General features: G+C 40.6%; 1 protein-coding gene and 1 long non-coding RNA gene across 5 annotated transcripts in view; one reads left to right on the top strand and one right to left on the bottom strand.

Moving 5' to 3' along the window:
• cltca (clathrin, heavy chain a (Hc)) overlaps positions 1-25,164 on the bottom strand; it is a 28,193-nt gene that overhangs the window by 1,891 nt on the left and 1,138 nt on the right. Inside the window, exons 2-30 of one of the 4 annotated variants that reach the window (XM_016674306.1) lie at positions 16,662-16,869; positions 16,285-16,287; positions 12,829-13,097; positions 12,228-12,389; positions 12,023-12,136; positions 11,715-11,888; positions 9,870-10,067; positions 9,544-9,744; positions 9,069-9,221; positions 8,838-8,960; positions 7,767-7,904; positions 7,512-7,676; positions 7,256-7,436; positions 6,800-6,963; positions 6,049-6,174; positions 5,828-5,970; positions 5,365-5,599; positions 5,148-5,270; positions 4,921-5,066; positions 4,239-4,422; positions 3,968-4,160; positions 3,668-3,825; positions 3,309-3,581; positions 2,865-3,182; positions 2,645-2,776; positions 2,443-2,553; positions 2,194-2,364; positions 1,445-1,666; positions 1,045-1,065 (exon numbers count right to left, since the gene is read on the bottom strand). In XM_016674306.1, the coding sequence (XP_016529792.1) occupies positions 1,045-1,065; positions 1,445-1,666; positions 2,194-2,364; positions 2,443-2,553; positions 2,645-2,776; positions 2,865-3,182; positions 3,309-3,581; positions 3,668-3,825; positions 3,968-4,160; positions 4,239-4,422; positions 4,921-5,066; positions 5,148-5,270; positions 5,365-5,599; positions 5,828-5,970; positions 6,049-6,174; positions 6,800-6,963; positions 7,256-7,436; positions 7,512-7,676; positions 7,767-7,904; positions 8,838-8,960; positions 9,069-9,221; positions 9,544-9,744; positions 9,870-10,067; positions 11,715-11,888; positions 12,023-12,136; positions 12,228-12,389; positions 12,829-13,097; positions 16,285-16,287; positions 16,662-16,869 (4,809 nt within the window). The remainder of the gene's footprint in view (positions 1-1,044; positions 1,066-1,444; positions 1,667-2,193; positions 2,365-2,442; positions 2,554-2,644; positions 2,777-2,864; positions 3,183-3,308; positions 3,582-3,667; positions 3,826-3,967; positions 4,161-4,238; positions 4,423-4,920; positions 5,067-5,147; positions 5,271-5,364; positions 5,600-5,827; positions 5,971-6,048; positions 6,175-6,799; positions 6,964-7,255; positions 7,437-7,511; positions 7,677-7,766; positions 7,905-8,837; positions 8,961-9,068; positions 9,222-9,543; positions 9,745-9,869; positions 10,068-11,714; positions 11,889-12,022; positions 12,137-12,227; positions 12,390-12,828; positions 13,098-16,284; positions 16,288-16,661; positions 16,870-25,164) is intronic. The other 3 variants (XM_007557958.2, XM_016674307.1, XM_007557959.2) reach the window with 3 other exon arrangements.
• Positions 6,181-6,781, top strand: LOC107836864 (uncharacterized). The gene is made up of 2 exons (XR_001662837.1): positions 6,181-6,326; positions 6,371-6,781. It is a non-coding gene; the product is annotated as an uncharacterized LOC107836864 (long non-coding RNA).

The following is a 25,164-nucleotide window of genomic DNA, read 5'->3' as shown; positions in this document are numbered from 1 at the left end:
TTTTAGATAATTTGTATTGTCCTCCAGGCTCCGTCTCAATTTTTAGATCGGTTCTCAGATTCCTCTGATTTGGTGTTAAATACTGATAAGCTCATAGTGAGGGATTTTAACAGTCATGCAGACACAAAGTGTAACCTTTAATATTATGTTACGACTCAACTGACTTTACTTAAAATATCCAGACATTTTGTCTGCAGAAATAAAGCAGAGTGTGAACAGTTTTCCCATTGTTGCTCAATGTAACGAAGAACTTGATATACAATAGTTCAAACCTTGGTGAAATGGAGGCAGGAATTGGTGAAGCAGAACCTAAAGTCATGCATTTTTGTTCAACTTTAACAGCAAAGCTTCTAAGAGTCTGTCCCAGCCTCATTTTCTGGTGGATAAAACACCAAGTACAGATGTCCAACCACCACAACAGGCCAAATATTTTCCAAACTGCCTGACACATGGAAAAATTTGTCATGAAAAAAAAAAAATCTTCAAGCAGCAAGTCAGATGCAGCAAAAAGCAAAACGTGTCCTGAGAAGACAAGCAGCAGCACAAGCAGTACGATCCACTAAACATCTCCACATCCACATTCAGCTGGTCCATGCCCATTAACAGATGCTGGCTGTCACTGGAGGCAGCCCCATGCTGGGTGAGACACACTGCTGCTCATATCAACACTGCAGTGTGGTGAGGCCAGCTGTCCAGGTGCTTCCAACTGTCTACTGCTACGTCTCAACAAGACATGCGTCCTAGTTAGCAGCAGACCCATGTTAAAACCTCCCATTAGCTTTTACTCAAGTCACTGGGAGAAAAACTCTTCAGGCTTTCTAGAGATAAAAATCACACCTTAAATAGATAAACTGTTAAAGTGAATTACGTCCTGCTTTTTTTTTTATGTACTCCACTACAGCTCTGAGGTTTTCTTCGGAGACTGAAGCATTTCTTCAAACACTGCAGTGACTAACCCTAGGTGATGATGTAACATGTTAAAGCTAAAACCATGCACACTAAGGGCTGCAATCTCCCGAGCAAAAAACCGTGTTCAGCTTTCACCTTTTCCTTAACCGCTTCAACCTGTGAGGGGAAAAGGCGCGGCACAGGAGAGCAGGATTAAGTATCGCCTTTCATTTAAAGACAGCCGTTCTGACATGTTAAAAAGGTGGTTAAGAGATGCACCAATCAGGATTTTATTTTTATGACTTCATCTGCCAATTCTAACCTTTTGACAGATTTAAATCAAATAAAATTTAGCAACAAAAACATGGGAGTTTTGTCTTAAAGCATTTTAGAAATAGAAAAAAAAACTATTTGTTCTTGACCTACCAATATTAGATAAGAGTGCATCAAAGTTAAATTGTCCCACGCTGAGAACCTGATCCGATTGGTGCATCTCGATTTTTAATTTTTTTTTTTTAAAACTGCATTTGATAAATGCAGAGGTCTTCCCTCATACCTTGGAGAGGTACTCCCTCATGACCTGAATGAAGTATGGCATAGAAAAGTCCATGATGTTGTGCCTCCAGGCGGTCTCCAGCACCACGTCGGGCCGCAGCAGGTCGTAGCAGGAGAAAAGGCAGGCGGCGAAACACTCCCTCTTGTTTTCCTGCAGGAACCAGGCCAGCAGCTCCTCTGCCAGCTCCACGTCTTTGGACTCTGACGCGTACTGCATGGCATCCTATCAGAGAGACGAAGTGGAAAAGCTCATTAAGTTTATTTGTATTAATCAACGTCCCAGTTATGAATCAACTCTAAACAGGTGGGGTTTTAGCCTCAGCTCTTAGGAACTCCGTGTTTCGGCCGTTATGCAGTTTTCTGGAAGTTTGTTTCACATTAAAGGAGCATAAAAACTGAACGGCTCTTTATGTTTGGTTCTGGAGATTGAGAGCATACCAGAACCAGAAGACCCAAGTGGTCTGGAGGGTTGATACGACAACAGCAGATCTTCATCAAGTCATTCAGTGATTTATAAACTAGCAAGAGTATTTTAAAGTCTATTCTTTGAGCTACAGGGAGGCAGTGTAGGGACCTCAAAAGTAGGATAATGTGCTTCATCTTCCTGGTTTTAGTCAGAACGCAAGCAGCAGCATTCTAGATCAGCTGCAGCTGTCTTTTTTTTTTTTAAGCAGTCCATGTCTCCTTTTTCCAAAAAAAAAACAAAAAAAAAACTTTTCAACAGTCAGTTCAAGGAAGTAGAAGCAGCACCTTGTAGAGCTTGTCCTTCTTGCACAGCTCCACGCTCTGTTTCCAGCGGTTGTTGCCTTTGAAGAGGTAGGCGGCGATTCTTCTGAACTCAATCAGATCGTGTTTCTCCAGACGCTGGGCCAGCGAGATGTTGTCAAAGTTGTCGTAGGCATCTATTGACGTCCTCAGAGCCTGAAACGAGCGGCAAGTGGAGCTTAAGAGTCGAATTTTAAAAAACAGAAATCACAGTGTGATGTCAGTCGAACTCACCTGATAGTCCTCCTCTGTGATGAAGAGGTTGTTAAGTGCTTCGTTGACAGATTTGTTGTTGTGGTTCTGTACTGAGCGGAGGTAAGGTTTGACCAGAGGCAGCTGCTTCACCTGAAAACACACACACACACGCACGTGTTCAATATTGATGGCAAATATAACTCAAACGGCTGGACCTTGGTGTGTTTATCAGTGTCAGTACCTTAGAGAAGAAGTTTACAGCACGAGAGTGATCCAGTCTAGGGGAGAGCACCATCAGCAAATCATTCAGTAACAAAGGCTTGAACTCCAGGTAGAACTGGACGGCTTTGTAGTACAGCTCTACGTTGGCCACCTACACATGACGCAGATTGAAAGGATTTTAGAAAATCCACTCCAAGACGTCTAAAATTTAGACATTTCTCACTCCGACCAAGCCGTACTTTGGTGATTATGTCTTTGAACTGGCCCTCCTTCCAGGCGTCTGTTGGGTGATTCATCATGGTGATGATGGCGTTGTCGAACTCCTCGTACTTGTCGTACAGGAAGACCAGCTCGGCCCACAGGTGCGCCTGCTCTGCCGCCCTCAGCACCTTCGGGATGTTAACTCGGGACCAGAACAGCTCCAGGTGCTCCCTCATCTTCTGGGGTTTGAACTTTGAGTACAGGATGGCCAGCTCTGTGAACATGCCCATGTGAGCGCGCTCCAGGCCCAGCGCCGCCTCCAGCATGGTGATCAACTCCTCAAAGTAGCCACGATCCTGAGGGAGACGTGACAAAAAGATAGGTTGACTACTTTGGTCAAACATGGCTGATACAGATATCGTATCGGTGCATCTCTAAGAACACTTTCATAATAAAGGTTAAATAAATGTGATGTCACCCACCTGGTAGTAGTTGATGAGCTCCTCCAGCTCATCAGCGTGCACCACTATGTGGAGGCCGCACATCTGGGCCAGTCTGAACTCCTGGCCGTCCACGCAGGCGAAGCACACCTCCTTCCAGGTTCGGGTGCTGTTGGCCTTGCGGGCTCCGTCCACGGCGGCTTGGTACTCTCCCAGGTGCACCAGAGTGGAAGCCAGGCGGCCGAAGTTGGAGACGTTGTTGTAAAGCAGTTTGGCCGCTTCGTACATTTTCTCGTCGTAGCAGCGGTCGCCGACCTGGAAGATGAAGGTGTAAAGATCCGGGGTTTAAACGTGGCTCGGGCAAAGAAGGGAGTCTGGCCGTGAATCGGAGTGAGGGCGACCTGCTGGATGTGAGCGTTGTTGGGTCCGTTGATGAACTCCTCGAGTTCGGCCAGGCGGTTGGTTTTGGCCAAGGCGAAGATCAGCTCGGTCTCCACGTAGGACTCACGGGCCTTCTTGCGAGCCATCTGGAGGAACTTGACAAGATCCTCCCAGTTACCTGAAACATTAACATGATAATCAAAAAAAAAATTATTTTAGTTCTGGCTGTGTGCTTAGGCTTATTGTCCTGCTGGAAAGTGAACCGTTGTTCCAACATGGCTGCTTCCGTGAGACTACTTATTCTAGATGATCCTCCTTACCGCTCTTATCAGCTGCCTGGACCACCTCCATGTATGCAGACGGGTCGTCAGCTTTGATGTAGGAATCAATGGCTTCTTTAACCAGCTCCTTCTGGAGCTGAGCCTTGGCCAACTGGCTCCACACAGCAGGCTCGTTGCAGCGTTCTGCAAACTCATAGGCCCGGTCCAGGTTGCCGATGTGCTCGATGAGCACCTGAGGAGGAGGGGAACAAAGAAAAACTGTAAGCCTCCCTTAGTTGATAAACATTTATGCGATTTCAAGAACACGGACCTGCACAGCTGAGGTGTTGACGTCAAACTTCTTAAAGATGGCGAACGCCTCCTCGAAAAGCTCATTGCTGATGGCGATGTTTGCGATATCAGGAGCGTCGTAGTTGTCCAGCCTGCTAATGTATTCCATCACACGCGTGTGATCGGCTTTGATTGCGGTCAGGATCAGCAGGTTCTGCAGATTCCTGGACAAAGAGGGGAAAAAAAAACAAAAAAACAATTAGCACTTTTTTGGTCAAGTAAATCTGAAAGCAGTGAGATCACAGGGTTTCTGCAGGTTTCACCAAGTCAAATTTAAGACCACTATGAAGAAATTCAATACTTTTATTGTGACAACTGCACAAAGTATGATAAATTGGTGCTAAACTTGCACTTTTCTACAGTGGACATAAAAATCTATTTAGCTATCAATGGTGTATTAGCATCTAGTTACTGGTAGCCTGAAATGCTTTGAGTTAAATAACCCAATAAAGACGTCAACTCAAACTTTCCTGATGGAAAAAAAAGCTGCATCAAATATGAGTTTAAATTGTTTCACCATTACAAAATTTAGGACCTGTGATAAGTGTATTTAAGGTCAAATTGCATTTTTAAAAATTAATTCAAGACCTTAGTTTTATATACATGAATTTCTAAGGATGTGTGGATACCCTGGATAACATTTGAGGTGAAGAACATCCTACCTGTGTTCACTGAAGACAGAGTTGTCCAACACGATTTTCTCCAGCAGCTCAATGAGCTCGTTGGGCAGGTCAGCAGTCATGAAGGCTTTGACGGTGACCGAAACCTCCTCAGGGTCCTGGGTTTCTGACAGAGCCGTCTGGACCACCTGAGGACAGAAACAAGAGTCTGAGAGAAGCACCAGGAGAAGGTAGGAAGGAAGCCTTGCTGTCAGGTCTTCAGACTCTACCTGGTCGATGAGAGGCCGCCTGTATGGGTTGCTCTCCAGCAACACGCTGGCCCACAGCTCAGCGTCTTTGCGTCTCACTAGGTAGCGAGACAAGCTCTTGAACAGAGAGTTCTCATTGCAAACCTGATGGGAGAAAAGAAATTTCGTATTTATGTCTGATGTAGGGGGAAAAAAAAGGTGTGGATACAGGATAAGAATGAATGAAATGCATCCTCACATTGATGAGCTCCTGGTCGCACTGTCCCCGCTCGTAGGCCACGCAGGCCAGGTGAGGGTCCCTCTTCTCGCAGTACTTTCCCACCACACGGCTGTCGTAGAACGGGTTTTCCCGCAGGAAGCGTTCCGGGTTGTTGTTGCTGTCGATATAGATCTTTGCCAGAGCATTGTGGGTAGCAGGTTCTTCACAGCCTTCATGGATGCGGGACTCCAGCCAGGGCAGCAGCAGCTTCAGTCTGGGACAAATAGAACAACGTCAAGAGTGCAATATAGAATATACACATTTTACATTAAGATAAAAACACCTTTGTTTGTACACATGTTCTACCCAAAACTCAAGTGTGAGTTTTTGCTTTACCTGGTTAAAAAAAGGAAAAGTGAACCACTTCTAATAACTTCATGGAGTTCCTTTAATCATCTTTAGAGTCAAGTAAAGAAAACTAATGAGTGCATCGTTAGAGCACCTGTTCCTCTTCTCCACCTCTGCAACCAGCTCATCCGTGGAGAACTGTCCTCTGACGACCAGGATCAGACTCTTGATGACGTCCTCGGAGCAGTCCACGTCCAGGAGACCACCGACAACGACTGGGAGACGGCTGGGGTTCACCTGCCACACAAACCCCACAGTGAGAATCTCAAACAAGGATTGTGGCTGCAGGTAAAACGTCACTGCCGTGGTTCTCACCTTCTGGACATAAATCTCGATGTATTTCTGCAAGTTGTTTCTGTACAGGTAGAGGACGAGGTCGTGGACAAAGTCAAAGCGATCACAGACGATGATGAGCGGCAGCTGGTCGGTGAGTTTGGCTTCCTGTGCGTCACAAATTGAGGGGGGAGATTTTAGTAAGGTGCAACATGTACAACAACTCCTATAACTATCTACTCCAACCTGATGGCACAGGGCTTAACCTTTCGTGCCATTTTGCTTAAAACGTGTTAGATTTCAAAAACTCAAAAGCACAGGTTGCTAGCTAGCTACAAGCGACTGCAATTACAGCACAACACAGGTTGCTAGCTAGCTACAAGCGACTGCAATTACAGCACAACCAACCGACTAGCACTACATAACTTATACTGCATTCATATAGTATGGAATGTGGCGTATACAAATATACGCCGCCATACAAAGACAGGTTTCATTTCCATGTTTCAAGAGAAGAGGCACAAGGAGAAAGGAAAACGAATCGGGATCCTGTACGGTGGAGAAGGGTGAAAGGAAGGTTTACCTGATACATGTCCTGCTATTTCAAAGCAGAAAAGCAGAGAAAGAAAATTCACCACCATCAAGATTTAGAAGAGATGCAAGCAAACTGCTTAGAACCAGTTCGTTCACACTGATCATCAACCTGTGGAGCTTTAACGTTTGTGTGCAGGACTGTTTAATGCACAATATATAAAAAAAATGGATGCAAATAAAATTGAAACAAAAACTTCACCTTGAGAAAGTTCTTGACGCGCTCCGGGTCGTAGCAGTTGCTCTCTCTGCAGATCCTCTCCACCTCTTTAATTTGGCCCGTCTTGCAGGCAGCTTGGATGTACTTGAAGTGGACTTCGGCATCCTGACTGAAGTTCACAATGGAGCCCAGGAAGTAGAACAAACCTGAGGGACACAAAGGCAATTCAAGTCCATAAAGAGCATCCATGACTTCAAACACTAAATACATCGGACACCAGCAGCAACCATGATCTCATCTGGTGTGACTGAGTCTATTGTCCTACTCATGCCGATTACAGCTGATGGAGGCAGGTTTTAAAGATTTGCATGAAACAGAGGAACTACTACTCACTAAAATAGGTTAAGATCTGAAAGTGAAAGAAATTGAACGTTTTACTAAGTGAATCATGGCGTGCAGATGGTAACGTTACAGGATGCCATCAGCCCAGGTTCTCACCTTCGAAGCTCTTGAAGGACTCGAAGAGCTCAGTGAGAGACTGAGTGGAGAGCTGTTCATGGTACTTGGATGCCACCTGGACGCAGATCTGCAGGTTCTGGCGGATGTTAGCCGAGAGCATGGCCCTGAGGCACTCCATTGAATCTTCCACCGATAGAGAGCCGAAGAAGTTCACCAGCCACTGGAGTAGAAGAGGATTTGTTTGTTTGTTCATACAAAATAAAAAAAAAATAAAAAGATAAAGAAAGAATTCTACCTCAGGGTTGAGGAGGTGTGTGTGCACCACAGCACGCTTGATGTCATACAGGTCTGTGTAGTGCTCCAGAGCCCTTTGAAGAAGACCAGCCTTCTCACACAGCTGGGCGATGTGAGCGCGGTCATAGTGTGTGAACATCTGGTTACCCAGGATAGCATCAGCAACCTACAAGCACAACAGAAACGTTAGAACAAAAACATTTTTATATGCGTCTAGCATTTCTTTTTTTGGCAAAGTATGTGAACAACGGTCCACCTGTGGGGCGTGCATGAGGTTCATCTCCAGCAGGCGAGTCTGCAGCGGCCCTTCTGACGGTCTGTTGTTCTTTAAAGCGTCGAGGAGGAAAGAGGTGCACTGCTGGATCAGGTTGTACTCCATGAAAACGTCCACAATCTGAGCAGAAACAGACACAGCGAGATCTTTAAAAAAAAAAAGTGCAGATGGATAAAAAATATGCAACCACCACTAATTAAACAAGGCAATGCATTTTTATCCATTTAAACATTGAGAACATTTCAACAGAGATTGTAAAGTAGTATGTGCCTCTGGGTTTAGTAGGACAAACTGCTGGAAGTCCTTTGAAATGAGACAAAAAAACCTTTAAACTTTCACCAAGTTTTAAATGCATGCCAACCTCAGTCACTAAACTGAGGACGATCAACTTCAGGGAACATTCCTATTGCATTTCTAACAATAAATCTTAAAAACCCATCAACTTCAACAGTCAACCTTCAAGCACCCCGCCTTCACATTCTATGAAAATATTTGTTGAATGAACTCAGCTAAGAACTCTGTTCATTTTTTCCACGACAATATTGGAGCTCATTTCGTATCTCACCAAGCAAGGAGATTCAGAAGCTAAAACAGAAAAAATAAATCCTGCTCTGCATAAAGGATTTTAAAGGGAACATAAGACAAAATAGTTTACCCAAGATTTGATTTTAACAGCAGATTTGGAAACAAAAATAATTTTGTCTTCATCTGGAAAATATTTTGCATGTGTGTCCAAAGAATATCTAGACAAACATATACTATGACAGGATATAAAAGACTGTAAAGCGTCCATGACCAAGTTATTTCTAAGCTCTTCATCTGCCTGTACAGCACTTTAGGGAACACAGAACGCTCCGTCAGCAGTTTGTGTTTACGTTGCAGAGATAGGAAGTAAAGGAAGCTGTGCATTTCCTTTATACTACAAGATAGCTGAATTCTACTGCTGCATCCTGCACCGTTACTTGATTACATGGCACACTCTACTTCATAGGCAAGTTAGGATTAAAGATCAATTATGTTAGTCTGCAAATGGCAAAACTGGTTCCATCTGACCTGTGTGATGTCTGCTAATGGCTCTTCATCCTGGACCAGCATCTGTGCAAACTGCAGGCCTTGCTCTGGGTTGATGCGCATCACGTTCCTGAGCAGGAAGATCCAGTCCGGGGTGTAGCCCACCTTCAAAACAAAAAACAAATACTCATCAAATCAAACCCTAAATACAATGAGAATAAAACCTTACTTCGATCCATCAGGTTTAATTAGACTCCAAGGTAGATTTCGTACCTTTTTGGCATACAGGACGATTTTGGGGAACTGACCAGTCTCTGCAAAGCACTGAATGACCTTGTTGGGGACATTCGCCCGCAGATACACACTGAGGGCCAAGGTCGGATCCACAGCCTTCACCAGATCGCCCAGTTCCTCTGAACACTCCAACTGAAATGAGCAGTGACATATGAGGTTAGATTGGATTTCTGTAAAACATTGTAATGCAAGGGAGGAAATGTGGAGAAATATAAAACCATTCAGATATTAAATTTAAAGATAAACCGTTTCAATCCCAAAGCAGTCACTTATTTACTGTTCAGGAATCCAGGATGGAGCCTCAATTTTAAAGGGAAGTGTGTGAATTCCTTAAATATCAGATGATCTCATGCATTTGCAAACAAGCTAGCCGTTTGTGTAAACAGAAAAAGTCAGGAAGTGGCAGGAAACGCCTCTGTGTGTGAGAGCAGGCTGAGCTAAACGCTTAAAGTACCTTGTCTTCCTTCAGCCACTTCTCCAGAAGCTGCTTTCGTCCCTGCTGGAGGACGGGTCTGCAAAGCTCCAGGGACTCAAACTTGTTGAGCTGGCCCTGGTCCAACAGGATACCAAAGTACTGCAGCAAAGGGGAGGTCTGGCCCGGCTGAGTGGGAACGCTCTGGAAGCGGCGGATGGTGTCCGGTGTGCGAAGGATTCCCTGAAAGAGGAAAATAAATAAAGGAATCAGACGGGAACTCAAGATGAAAACAATGGGCTAGCACAAGAAACGCTGGAATAATTACAGCCAAATTTAAGAAAAAATAAAAAAATAAGAAAAAATACCTTTGGTGCATTAGCAGCAACCTTGGCAGCTTCAGAGTAGTTGCCAGCAGCAAACAGAGTGTTGAACTTGCGTGCAAAGAGCTCCTCAGCTCCAGCCAGGTTGTTGCGGACAGCCAGGCGGAGGGCAAGATCTGGATTCTGCAGCACGTTGTTGATGTATGGAATGATGTTTTCTTCTTCCACGCAGACGGACAGCACCTGGGCCAAAAGATTTGGGTTTTTTTAAGTCCATTGAAATACACAACTAAAGAAAACTGTTTTGGAGTTTTCAGGAGTGATTAGCATAGGTCATACCTCTACCATAAAGAAAACCAAAAATGAAACTTCAGACCAAAAAAAAAAAAGTGAAATGTGAATAACTTTTTTGTTTAACTTAAAACCTCAGTTTCCTTCCCTCTATAAGCTGTGGTGTAAGTCACCAGGAACAATTAGCTGATCTAAATTTGTTTTTTGGGAGTGGCCAGGCAACTGAAAGAAAAGGTCAAATTAAAGGAGCAGGAACAAAGGGGTTGAGGAGATTGAACAGGAGCTAATGTTAGTCTGGGAACAGTCAGACAAGAATAAATTACCCCACTGATTAAGTATTTTACTGATCAGATGTATAGAGGAAAAAATACAGATACTAGAGTGAACATAAACAGAGCAGCAAGTATCAAATGTAACATGAGCAGTAGCATCAAGGGCACAAGACAGACACAGGTGGTAAAGCGGAAATATAATGAAAGCAAAGAGGGGCAAGAAAAACAGCAGATATTCTGAGGTGGAAAAATCAATAAGGAGGATGAAGGAAAGGCTGAGGGCACTCGATGCCAAACAATATGAAGCTTATTCATTATTTAAAATTTTCTTTCACCGACTGCATTTTTATTGCTTTTCACCACAATTCTTTTTCACATGATTTTAGAACAGTCTGGGATTTATCTGGGTTTCTGCTGCTTAAATTACTGATTTTCTCTTGGGGTAGATCTCAAAAACACCGGTTACTCCTGAGCTGGCTAAAACTTTGGAACTCTGTCAAATACAGGAAGAAAAGCCGTAATAAAGATTTCCAACGTCAATTGGCAAAACAATTTCTCATAATCTATTATTCATTCTTTTCCCAGCAGTACTAACAAATTTGACTTGATGCATAAAATAAAAGAGCATGAGGAATGAGTAAGACACTTAAATGTAAGTCTTATAGATTGAATGTAACACTGCAGCGTTGCATTAAATACATCAGATTACCAGATTTTGTTGCTAAGCTAACCAATGCATCTGTTAGCACTAGAGGCCAAAGCAGTGGCCTATTTCCTATCGGATCACAGCCTCCGTGCATGTCCACATGACTCGAGCACACACACACACACACACACACACACACACACACGACTGCCCCTACATGCAGGCATGTCTGCCACAACTCAGATCAACTTTCCTCCCTCCGCTCAATTATTCATGTTGTGTGTGGCCTGAATGGAACATTATTAATCAGCTGGCTGGATCCAGTTCTCCTCGCTGGTTCTGCTTTACACACACGGCAACATCCAACCCTCCCCACTCCCTGTGTGTGAAACACTAGCTCATGGATTATTTAGAGCGCCTCCTGGCAGCGTCTGAGCTTGCCTCATGATGGTAAACAAAGCAGGAGCTTCTTTCAGAGGCCCATGCCACAACACGAAGTTTGACGTTTCAAACATTCATTTATGTCACCGCAAATTAAATGAAGGGTGTATGATATATTGTTTGGTAGATTATAATGAACAGTAGGTAGTCGTCAGCAAAAATATACAGTCACGTTAATATGACCGAGCGTCCGTGTTCTGGGTCAACATCAATACGACAGTCACCGGTGGGTAAGTTTACCTGTCCCTTTCGGTTGACCCCGATAATGCCTGAGGTGGCATCATGTGGCGCCGTGACGAAGATGGTCTCCCCACTGATGCGGTTCATGTAGATGCAGGTTCCAGTCTCCAGGTCGTACAGGTGGATGTAGCCGTATTTGGTAATGAGGAAAACCACATTGTGCTTTGCACTTATCTGCAAAAAAAAAAGCTAAATTAAACCATCTCCCTTCCAATGAAACAAAAAACAGCAGAAAAAAAAAAAAAGAATTTGTACCAGAAACTGGCATGTCAAGTAATGGTTGTTTTGCCGTTCTTAATGAAACACACCTGCATGGCGACGGGAAAGTCATTCTGTGCTTCAGGAGGAAAGAAGACATCCACTGCTTTCTTTGGAAATGGCTGATTACCTGTTGGTGGGGTTCCCACCTCAATGATGTGCAGCTAGGACAAGCAGGGGAAAAATAAAAATCTTGATGAGATTTATCGTTTCATTGATTCCTTTCTCCCACATAAGACATGAGCAAATGATCACCTTTCCTCCCGCCTGGCCCCTCACAGCAAAGCAGAACAAAGTTGACTCTTCTGCGTTTCCTTCAATCTTGAACTGGGCAAAGCTGGCAGCATGACCTTCAATGGGCTGAGAAACTTTTCTTTCAACGGAGTACAGCTGCATGGCTCCCACCACTCTGTTTTGCTGCAGAACAAAACAAAAAAGCAAAAGAGTATAATCAAACACATTTAGGTAAACATCTAATGTGATGATAAAAACGCAAAATGGACATGCCTTGTGGATATTTCTAAATTTTATTTTTGCACATATTGTAAAAATAGCATTAAATTAGACAAGGTTGTGTGTTTTGCAGGGATTTATTTTTTCTCCAGATCACAACTTTAATTCAATTGAGCAATTTTTGTGCCTTTAACATCCATTCAAATGCATTTTGACTGGAGATGCACCAATCAGATGTTAATATCTGTATTGGTCCTGATATTGATTAGGTATTGTGACAATGTGCCTGGGCCCAGTGGCGCAACTACACATTATTCAGGTGGATGTGAAAACATAAATCGGCGCCCCTCCCATCCCCCTCTTGAAGGAGCGTGGAAAACATACGCTCGCTCCGTTACATTACCTGAGCTGAGATGCCAATGAGGAGGAGCCATTTCTGCTTGGCGTCGGTGCGGTAGTTGATGATCTGGCAGCCTGCCAGGCTGGAGTGGCGATCAAAAACTTTGACAGGCTGAGAGTCGCCCTCCATGCTCCAGTGGTAAACAGCAGTGTCAGTCACAAGAGCAACCGTGTTCAGAGAGATCCACTTCCAGAAAGTCACGTCGTCTGTCATGGTGTGTGCCTTCATCTTGCTCTTCATCTCGATGTTAAAGATCTGAAGGGTTTTGGCCGCTACAGAGAAGAGGATAAAAGCAGGAGCCAGGTCCAAAGAACGTTAGAGTTTCTGATGCGTTTCCACGGTCACTCCACACATTTTGGATTTATTGCAAAAGGAACACCAAATTTTAATTTGAAGCACTCGAGTAAGGATGGCAGGAGTGATAGACAGGGGGATACCAAACATGCTGCAGTAGGAAACCGCCTAATCAAGCAAGAAGAGCATTGGAAAAAAAAAAAAAAAAAAAAAGGATGAAATGGGGGGGGTAAATATTTGACTTCTTCCAAAAGAAGCTACACTGATAGCAAATATGCAAATCAAATTTATATTGAAAGAAAATGCATGCTTCAATTCTAATTAAGGAATCTCTACTACAAGATGTCAGAAAAAAAATCATATTTTACCTAAATTTACCATATTTTATCCTTGTTTTCAAAGGTTTTCTAACTTTGCTCAGTGTTTCACCATTTTGTGAAACACCTCACTCTGTTATCAAAGAACCAGGGATTAAGTTAAGTAACCCAATGTTTAAGATGCACTGCTGGCTGACAAAGTTCTGATATTAATAAGAAATCAACTAATCAGTAAACTGGCCAGAAGTGCGACTCATTCTCAGTAACTGAAGTAATTGTGATTACGTGAAAAAGCCGTCACCAAGAAAAATATGCAACAGCAGAAAGACAAAAAGCTTTTTAAAAAAAGTTTTGTACCTTAAGTGAAGAAAAAAAAAACTGATAAGTACCTAATGCCGAATCATTTTTATGAAACTGAACTAGACATTAAAATGTTATATACAAAAGGTTCACTCACCTGCATTCTGTGTGTTATATTAGTTGGGATTAATTTAGTGAGCTTAAGCTTCATTTTTTATAAAAGCAATGTGACATTTGTTTGCTTATTAAATACTCAAATGCATTTTCACAGCCATCGAGATCACCTCGTCATCACAAAGCCATTGAATCAGAATAAATGTTCTGTCGAATGGACCGCTTGATTAGGCAGCCGCATTTTAGAGAGCAAGCATTAACGGATCATGAGTAGTTGCACCTGTGCACACGCATTGTGTTAATCCGTCAAGTGTAGTTAAATGAACAGGTTAGGGCTCACACTGCATCGCATGAAAATGATACACTGAAGAGAAGGCAACAGACTGAAAGAAAGAAGGGTCTTTACTAGATTGACACAGCGAGGGGCCTTAGAAACTGATCCTATGTACTGCATGTATTGTTTAGTGTTAATTTACTTAATTATCCCCTATATTTTCAGTAAACTTCACATAATGTGTCAGAGTCCTCCCTCTAAATGGTACACAACGGTTTGACTTTTTTTTACTACATGACAAAGGTAATTTGTTTTATCTATTGTAAATTTGAAAATGTCATGGTAGGGTATGTGCAGAAAATTATACAAATAAATGACTTTCAACACATTTCAGTTTGTTAAGGCAAATGATCCAAGTAAGGATGCATAACGTTTCCCTACACACCTAGACTACCCAACCTTTCTGTAGTAAGTATTTGGATTCATTTCCTTTATTGATGACTGCTTTAAGCCAACTACTGAAATCCCTGTCATTAAAAGACAAACCACTATGGGAACTGGTGGTGAATAATAAAGCAGAAACATTCCAATTTTAATCGTCTTAACATAATTTGCCAGTTTATGAAGCACAGCTCTGAAGGTTTGCCGAGACGGCTGGATGTCTGTGCTAAATGTTAACAGGGTGCCATTGCTTTCCTGTGTTGTGCTCTGTAGTTTTGGGTTATTTTTTTATAAAATAACTCGAATCAGAAGTACAGGTCATGAAATTGTAGGTGTATACAAGCATTTAAGGTCTGAAATTGAAAACAGAATTCAAGGTTTCCCCCAGAAAACTTGCCAAGCCTGGTGGCTGGGCACCAGAGGAGTCATTCAACCAGCGACCCGTTTTATTCGAGTTAAAAAAAAAAAGTTTAAAGTCGACAGGAAATTTGAAACCATCACTTAAATAAATTAAACTCATCGACCTCATTTTAATTATCGGCTTTATCGTCTCTTCCTGCCTTTTTTCTTTCCGTTGATGACACTGAATGAAAAAAGGCTCACTACAAAGCCTTAAAAAATGAAAACATTTTAAAAAGACTTTTAAAAATAAGCAATGCTAGCCTGGTGGGGGTACAAGTAAAGCCTGGTGGCCCGCCAGGCTTATAAAGCACCAGGGGAAAACCTGGAATTAAGGACTTTAATTCTATTCTTTTAAAAAATGTCAGATTCTCTTAATTTTTATCTTGAAATTCTTACATTTTACCACAGCCATAATAAATTCCATATTAAACACTAGTTACAATTAGAAATGCAGTATTTGGGCTCGTCCAGGGTGATACCAATTTCCAGTTTTCTTTGTGGTTTGATCTCTTAAGTCAGACTTGGATTTATTTTCCCCCTCTTCTAAAGACTAAACCACACACACACAAAAGTCGCAATCCTGGTCCTTGGGCCCGCTGCGCTTTAGTCTCTACACAACACTCATCACCAGAAATAAAACTACAGATCAGGGTTTTTTGGCTTGAATATTGCGATTTAAATTGCTTGATAAAGAAAAAGTCTAGATCTGAACACAGAATCACTTTTTTTTTAAATAAATGGAATCAAATGTTATAGGACAGCATCACTGTTCATAACCGCCAACAAAAAACTTAGCAAGATATGGCAATCCCAGAGAAGTATCCAACATCTAAAGTCTGTTCAACTTAAAAGCAAATTTGAGTCAATATATTAAAAAAATTATAAAAGGAATACACAAAAGCATCTGAACTCAGTTAAAAACATTAAGCACAGCTGGAAGACGAGTGAAAACAAGTATGCGTCATTTCAATTTCAGATGGATAAGCACGCAGATTTCAAATGGAAACGTGGATTAAAATGAAATTCTTACCCATAATACCACACGAACATGTTCTAAATCATTTTGAATATAAAAATGATGGAATGCCAGCAAGCTGTAAGGCTGTGAAAGCTAAATCCTGTTTACAAATAATTTTTGCTGAAGGTGACAGACAATGAGCAAACCTGGATTAAAGGTTTAAAAATTGGCAGAAATGTCCTCCAATGGCATTTGTGCTTTAATATTTAAAAATATATTAGACAGGTTTGGTTTGCTCAGAATTACTTGTCTTTAAACAGGATTTCTCTTCCACAGTAAGTATTGAAATTTCAACTCACCGTCTGCAAACATAAGAAAGCAGTAAGAAAAAAAATGAACATACAAAAAGACAAAACAAAAAAAGTCAAAGCAATCATAGCAGCTGGACAAAAACAAAATGTGCTAATTTAGTCTTCATGAGAAATGTTTAGTGTTTTTAAAAAAAACAATGGCCAATAAACCATATTTAATGACAGAAAACTGAAGTAGCTGCATGTGTACAGAGCTCAATGAATAAACTAAACATGCTCTGAAAACATAAAACCAATAACTTCACATTCAACATAAGTTTTAATGCAGTTTAAAAAAAATAGCAACATTAGAAATCTATCCTTAAATCCTGGCAGAACGTGTCTCTCTAAAGCAGCAGAGAGCTGCATATTTACAAGCAGCATACCTTTAAGTGCGATGACCTTACTGGCGGGGTTCATGATGGCGCTGTCTGCTGAGATGGGCCTCCGGATCGGAGTATTGGGGTCGGCCATGTCAATGATCACAACCTGGGCCTGCTCCCCCACTTTCTCCCGGATGCAGATGAATTTGTCAGACTCCATGGTCAGGGTGCTGAAGCCTATGTTGGCTGGATTGATTCCCAAATTTTGGAGCTGGGGCAGAAAAGGAAACGTCACAAGACTGAACAAAAATGCTCGACAGTGGGTTAGGAAATTTCTCTAGACAACTCAGCTCCACACGCAATGCGCTTCTGCAAAATATTACAGATGTTATGATCTATAATCCTCCATTATACCGTTTAAGTCACAATAATAGAGGACACTGTTTTTGGGGAAGAAAAAAAAAATGAGAACCTATAACTGAAGGCTTGAGTAAAACACGTCAAGACTTTATTTTTGACTTATTTTAATTTAGAGCATAGATAACCAATCTATTGCCACGTTTTGTTTTTTTAGAAAAAGGCTGCAACTAACTATTTTATTAGATTTTTTTGTTTAAAAGTTTTAACTTGAGCCCTTTTTTATACAAGAACATTAAAGATGCAAATAAACAAAACTTTTACATAAAAATATTTATTGCCTAAAATGCAACATGACACTCTTTTAGTGACTTTGAACCAGGTAAAGCCAACTGAGGAGTTTTGGGTAAAACAAAGACAATGGAATGCAACAATGCATTTATATTGTACAGTTTTGGCTCAATTACTGCTCTGAAAGAAGGCATTTTTTCTCAACAAATTTCCTTTTTTTGGAGTCTGTACACACCAGTTAACGATTGATTAATTAGCTGACAATTTCAATTAATCGTTTCAGCCCTACTGTGTTTATTATATTGCAAAGCAAATCCTTGACGCTGCTTTCTTGATCTCTCCTTTAAAAGAATCTGAATGTTTGATAAGGAGGATTTCTGTTTGCCTCACAAAAAAAGCAGTACCTGTGAGGCAGACCAGAACAGAAAGGTGTGCACTAAATGATAAAACAAGTATGCTCAAGTGCTAATAGATTAATGTGTGGTTTGCCATTTTACTGTGAAATATTGCAATAGCACTAGCTTTTGCGACCAACACATTTTCCCTCACTTCTCGCCGTCTCATCTCATTGCAATGCTTTCCGTCTCTGTTGCTTCCACCACCACCGGCTGTGAACATCCGAACCGAGTCTTCATCGAACACACAAAGAATATTAGGCAGGAAACTTTGAATTTAACGATCATAAATACTGCATTGCAAACAGTTTTTTCCCCATTAAGGATGTTGCAACATTAAGGACCAACATGAGGATGTTGTAACAAGTCTACTCTGCAGCCCTACAATGCACCACAAAACCATGCACAAGTTCAGCCACTACTCATGCTTTCTTCCTTTTCCAATGAACCGACTGTTTGACTTCGATATTATGATTTCAAATTGAGAGGAAATGAAACTACCAGAAAACACTTCCCATATAGCAGGTTGTGTTGTTGCAACTTCCTCTCGTTGTGCAACCAATGAGTAACACCGCATTCGTACAACTTCTCCGAGTACCTAACGGATGCGTGTTTGGAAAAGAATTACAGGAATGGTTCATTCTTTGCAGCATTTGGGGAAAAGTATAATTTCTGGTAATAGTATTTATAAAGGCCACAGGAATCCTTTTTGGGGGGAAATTCTGGGGCTGAAGGCATTTAACTCCAATTTGCCAAATTGAAATTGGCGTTTGTATTACAGTTGGCAAACTGCTATCATTCAAAGCTAGTCAACAGGCAGGCACTTTTCCAGGAACTGCTCAACGAAATGGTGACGACGTTTATCAATGACGGGATACACCCTTCCCACAGCCCTGCCCCACCCACATTCTTTCGGAGTGTAACCTGGTTTTCTCAGTGACGCTGCAGTTCGCCAACCCACAGCGGTACAAGCAGATATGAACAGAAATATTCTGAAGCACAGTTTTCCCCTCTCCTCTTTTTAAACCAAATGCATTCAACACCAATGTGATCAAAGTCCAGACTGCTACAAAATAAAAAAAATTCTAGTTGAGTTTAGCAGGAAGTTCTTTCATTCACAAAGAAAAGCACTTGTAAAACAGGAAAGGCCAGGATGGTAACATCACAATGATTGGGAAAATAATGCACAGATGGGAATCTGACAAGACCAGGGTTTAGTCTAGTGGACTGGCTTCCTACGAAAACATTTGGTGAACCACTGTGGTCGAAAACAGCCGTGACTTCAATCAACAGGAATTTGGGTGAAAGCAGGTCAAACCTGTGGCGCTTCAGCTAATGTGGAAAACCATTTAGTCAGCCAGTCTGGCCTGTCTCTGCCTTGCCGCAGTCGTTTCTAGCTCAGGTGCAGCGACTCATCAAGACAATAATTGAAACAACTAAGAGTTGCTCAATAAACAGATTAAAACAAGAGCAACTAGCCTTGCACAAGTGTTGACGAGAAGCTGGCAATTACCCAAGAAATGTCTGAAAATGAACTAAACTTGGGATGCCATAGTTGTACAATAAGTTTTTAAACCCCACAAGAGACAAAAATAACTCCACCAAGTACCATCACCATGATTGGGTACCATTAGCATCCGTTTTTTGCCATGTGTGCACAGAGCAATACACATTTAAATTCACCCTTGCCCATTTGTATCAAAGTATTCCTGCCTTTTAACTTCCATTTGCTTTATGTTCCATCAATGTTCAGAAATTCTATGTATGCATCCAATTTATTGACATTTGTGATTAAAGAAACTGAAATGAGATGCTTTAGAACACACAAGCTGGTTCAATAACATCTAGCAAAACAGAAGAAAATGTGCATCAAATCTGTGCAGCAGCTTGAGGCATGTTCACAAGTAGCCAAGTGTACAAATCACTGGGGAAGACGAGACAGAAAAAGGAGAACCTGAGGTTAATGAGTAATACACAAGTAGTGTAGGATCAGGGATGTGGATAAAGGCGAATGACAAACTTCATAAAGAGGACCTGATGCCTCTCTGCTTACAGGGGCAAAAGATTTAAGGCCATTTCTGGGCTTTCTGGTAAACCTAGATTATTTCTTGCACTATTCAGTTTCACAGCAGAATGACCCAAAGCAAATTTTTATCATCGTAGGTAAACGGAGCATCCCGATGACTCCCAAGACTTACTTCTGCATTGACAGTCTCACCATGTGTACAGGGTCATAGATTTGACTCTTTACTACATCTGTTAAGAATTTCCTTTCAAAATAAATAATGGTATTTAAAAAAAAAAAAAAAAAACATTCCACAATAGGATTTCATATTTCAGTAAAGTGACAAAGCCATCCTATATTATAGACAAAAGATAATTACCTTCTTCTTGCATCAAAAGTTGTTTTGATAACTTCAAACTTGTGAAACCTTCCATCCATCCATCTCATCCAGGTTTCATAAAGGAACAGTTCCTTTTTAAAAGTTTAAGCTTAAGCCGTTTTAGATTAATTTTATTCCACTCAAAGTTTTGAATGAACTCATTCGCTTCCGCTGGCATTTTCACATGGAAGAGTTTGTAGATGTGATACCATTAGCTCACTTCCTTTCCATTTACTGAAGATAAGTTCAAATCTTGTATTTGTTTGTAATCAACCAGGTTAGACTAAATTTTAAAAGGTTGTTCCCAACTGAAGAATTAGCTTGATGCATTTCTTTCTTTTTAAAAAACTCAAGTGTTACACTTGAAATTTGCATTTTTTTTCCAGGAGCCAATAAACCATGTAGAGTCCTGTCAACGGGGTCAGAGACCGAGTTCAAGTTCCAACTTTCAGCTGGGACTTTCAAAGGTCCCAGCTTATCACTTTAAGCAGAAACATGTCGGTATTAAAAAGAAAAAAAAAAAAAAAAGCTGCCTAACTTTTTTAAATATCTATGATCCAGCAATAAAAAATCAGTTTAAGAAAACTTCTGGATAAGGAAATGAAAACAGTCTGTGCACTTCCTCCTGTTATCAGGGAAAATTTACAGCGGCTAACTATTCAAACATTCCTACCCTCCATGTTAGATACACTGTAAAAGAAAAAAAGAAAACCTTGTGTACCACAACAAGATGGGAGCTGAAATAACAAAACGGTGAAATATTAGCAATAGAACAAATTTTCTCCTGCAGTCATGCATCAGACTAGTTCAAGTTCATAGAAAGTCTCACACCGTCATCAGGCAATAAGAGCATCTGGAAAATCAGTCAGACATCCTGGATTACAGGATGGCAACAACTAATTTCTGAGTGAAAGTCCCAACACCAAAAACTAAAGTTGCACCATTTGCAAAGCCTGACCTGCTGATTCCCATTTTAGTTGACAGACTTTTTTTTTATAGCCAACATCAAAAGAGTCTGAATTTATAGCAACAAAGTCACTCCACTGTAGCCAACTCAGAGGCTTTCTTGCTATATTTAGCAATATTTCAGATCCCCAAAAACTAAATAAAAATCAGCCAAAATCAGAATCAGCAGATCTGGCTTTTGCAAGGGTGATAATCAGAGTTCAGCCAGAGAACTGCAATTGGTGCACCCCTAGCGACTACTGTTAACTAGGGGTGCACCGATTTATCGCCCGGCCGATTTATATGTGCCGATTTCCTTAATTTTGGGAGATCGGTGATCGGCTGATTTTTACATATGAAGCCAATCTTATCTAGTTTGGTAAAGGTCTAAGAATCGACCACTGTCTTTTGCTCAGTCGGTGCAGCCCTACTGTTAACTGGGCAAATGGAGACGTGACCTGCTGGCCGGATCAGTCAGTCAAACCTTTCATGGCAGTGAAAGGACAGTGGCTGATTTTCAGACCTTTGCGACGATAGATAAGATATGTGGATAAAAGCGGTTTCAAATCAGCCAATTGTCAAAAAAATTTAAATTCAGTCCGGTGCACCCCAGCTATTTACAGTATCAGTGAATTTCAACTTGGGTCAGTGAAGACAAAGTGTAAAAAGATGAGAAGCTTGCATGTTCTACAGAGGCGTGTCAGCTGTTCATTCAGATCTTGGATGATATGATGTAGGCCATTTTGTTTTCGATATTTTATACTTTTGTTTTAGGAAGAGAAATCACCCTTCTGCTGAATGTCTTACAGAATATGATTAATGAGCAAATGTTGGCAGTCTGAAGGAAATGGCCAAATGAAGGTAATGATCTACTTACTCTATAAGGAATACTCATTAACCTAGTATAAGACACTAAAGAGTTTAAATTGGCAACTGTAACAAGAAAGATGAAATATCAGCCACTACTGAAGATCTCTTTGAAACTGGAGTTGAGATTCTATATATACACGACTTAATTGTGATACTTATGACAGTACAGTACTGCTCAGCATAAAAGAGCTTTGTTAATGTTTCAAACATGTAAAGTTCAAGGAAGGGCAGGAAAGGATACACTATGTGGCTTGCAGCAGTTCAGTGCAATGTACTACAACAGGAAGCTAGGGACTCAGAAGCTAGAAAAAAAAAAAAGAAAGAAAAAGCTGCATAGTGATGCCTTCTCTATGGTGAGCTGTTGAGGGGACATGACCAGCCAGACACAAGAGTAAAGAGCTACCTTTAGTGTCAGATGAAGTCAGGTGACAAGTAGGAAGGAAAACACGTGCTTTAAACTCCACTTCAGGTCAGTTTTTTCAGAGAGGTGGCTTGAAAAGAGCCATTTCCTTTATCTCCAACATCATTTAGGCAAGTCCTGAAGAATGTCAAGTGTTCAGCAAATCAGCATCCTCAGCCTGTCACGAGTTATCAGCTGGTCATTTACAAGCATTGTTCAAAGTGCAACGCTGACATTTGTAATGGGACATTATAAACACTTGGTACAACAAACTAGCAGATCTCCCAGTGGCTTAAATATAAAGAACTTCAAGCAGCAGGTTAGATTTTCAGACAAACATACTTGTGAACTCGTGTTGTCTACTTGTGTGGAAATAAAAAACAACTTTTGTAAACAAATTACTGTGTATACTTATAAACTCTGATTTAAGCACAGAAAAGTAATGTTAATGCAACTTGTAATTATAGGCTTTTTTAATGTGGGAACTGGACAGATTTGTCTCTTCCTGACAAAAACATATTGTTTTCTCTTGAATAGGAAACCCAACTTTTCAAATCCTGCTGAGTAAATGCTTGGAATATGGGAATTTTTTTTGCAATGGCCATTTTGTTCCCATGACAAAATGGGAATAAACTACTGTTTGTAGAGATTTGAGAACAAAACAGAGGGAACAACACTTAAAAACCGGTCCTAACTTCATATAGACTCCATGCCGTCCTTGGTGGCTGTAAACACTCATTGAACACTTCTCTTAATTTTCCTAATGTTAAGTATCTTTCTATCCCAACCTTTTACCTACAAATAATCCTGTCCTGCACAACCTTGTAAAAAAATTAAACACTACTCAATGAAAGATCCAACATGTGCAACATTACAGGTAACTTTTCTTACCACTAGGATAACAATGAGGGGGGAAAAAAAGTCTTGTGAGCAGCATAAAGCTAAAAGATACCAATTAAAACGACACCCCACCAATTAAACGTCTAACTTCAATCTGGCATATAATATACAAAAATGGATGATTTATAAAAGTGCAAGCTATGCATGTTGGCCGGATGACAATAGGCACATGCTTGCCGAGTTTGAAGGAGTGTAACAGACGGCAGGAAACGGGAGATAGAGAGTCGCCAAAGAACAGTTTTTGCTGACTGAGACTTTCTGTGCTAAAGCTAAGAAATCAGCATTTATCTCAATATACCAGTGAGCTCCAAACGCCCCGAAATGTTAACATGAGATGCTAATCATTTCTCATTAAATCTCTTCTAGTAAAGATGACTTCTTTCTCCAGGACTTCACCAATAAGGACACAGAAATTTCTTCAAGTTTCAATCAAAGTGATATTTAACTGTTCACACTCACTTCTCAATTATTTCTTTTTAAAAAGAAACTTTAAGTCCACAGTGTAGTTCATATTCAGTACCTTGAAATCAGATGCAAGAAAAATAGTAATATTCTGTTGATTTATGCAGATTACAAGCAGCATCACCGCATTTTAAATCCAAAAATTATAAAAAGTTACCAGAAATATTCCTGTCTGCATACTGTGCATTTACATACATTAAGAGGATCAAACAGCTACTTTCAAGTGGGATTACTCAGTTTCAGTACATATCCTTATTTTTAAATACCATTAAACATGCCATTTTTGACAAAAAAAAATATATAGTATTTAATAGTTTTGCAGAATGAATGTATTCTGCAAAACAAAGTTTTTTGTTCCTTTTCAGTGTTTTAACATTTTCAGACAAGAAATTGTTAAGGTTTTGCCTGGTGAAATAAAGGGTTAACCAACTGTATCTCCTAACAAACCAACATGCAAAAATACTTAAAATAATGAGAACCATCTTTAACATTACTAAAAATTCAGACAAAAAAAAAAGGTAGTGGACATTTGAGGACACTTTTCCTTTCACAGCAACCCCAGCTAACATGAAAGTTTTGAAACATGTATGAAATAGCATATGCATATCATGCATTAGTGATGACTACCAATGATCTCCTGGGAGCCGATTTGTCACGAGAAAATGCTTTGAGACCCAAACATGATAATCAGGGAAAGTGTAAGAAAATCACAAACCAACTGGGAAGTAGCAAAAGGCAATGAATGAACTATTTACGATTCAAATCGGGAGGAAAAATATAACTAAGCAACTTTCAGTTTCATGAGAAAGTATTGTTATCTTAATCTGAAAGGAAATCAAAATTGATGGTTTCCAAAACAGAACAATTCAAGAGGAAAGCAGCATCAGAGCAGTGCTGCAGATTAATCTGTAAAGTAATTTTATGTTCATCTCCCCTCCTGCAATCAAAGTGCTTTTTAAACAAGTGAAAAATTATTCTAGAATTTTTTTCCCCCCCATTGTAACTGAATACAAAAGCTCTCTGCACAGCTTTGTGAAGCCCAGCCTCCATAAAGCCTCCTGTGACAGGCCCACATATTAACTCATCAAAAGCTGTGATAATAGCCAAGATGAATACTTTACACTTCACTTGTTTTTAGGAAGACATTTCAGTTACTATTTAAGCAAGCCCCAACATATGTAACATGCAAATGCACTGAAAAGCAACAGTAATTTATCCTAAACTTCCCATGGGAATCATCATCTGCATCAGTTTTTTGTGGAAAGAAGGGATGACAAATGTTTTTGGGTTTGTTTTTTTTAAAGAGGGGCTGTGCCTAACCTTGACCTTTTCTCAAGGGTCAATGATGTACAGACAGTGAAGGGGGTTGCAGTGCCTATATAATGTTTGTGTAGTTCAAGTTCATACTTCAGCTGTCAGCTCCCCATTCTGATTCTATAAAGCTGAAGTGTAAAAATAGTTTAACAAGTAGATGCAGTACCCATTAATCTTGATTGAAAAACTTTAATTCCTAATGTTTTAAATCTAGAAAAACAGCATATTGCTGCCTTATTTTGATACCT

Source organism: Poecilia formosa, unplaced genomic scaffold (genome assembly GCF_000485575.1).
Source record: "Poecilia formosa unplaced genomic scaffold, Poecilia_formosa-5.1.2 Scaffold93, whole genome shotgun sequence".
In the NCBI taxonomy this organism is placed as follows: Eukaryota; Metazoa; Chordata; class Actinopteri; order Cyprinodontiformes; family Poeciliidae; genus Poecilia; species Poecilia formosa.
This window is presented reverse-complemented; position numbering and strand designations above follow the sequence as displayed.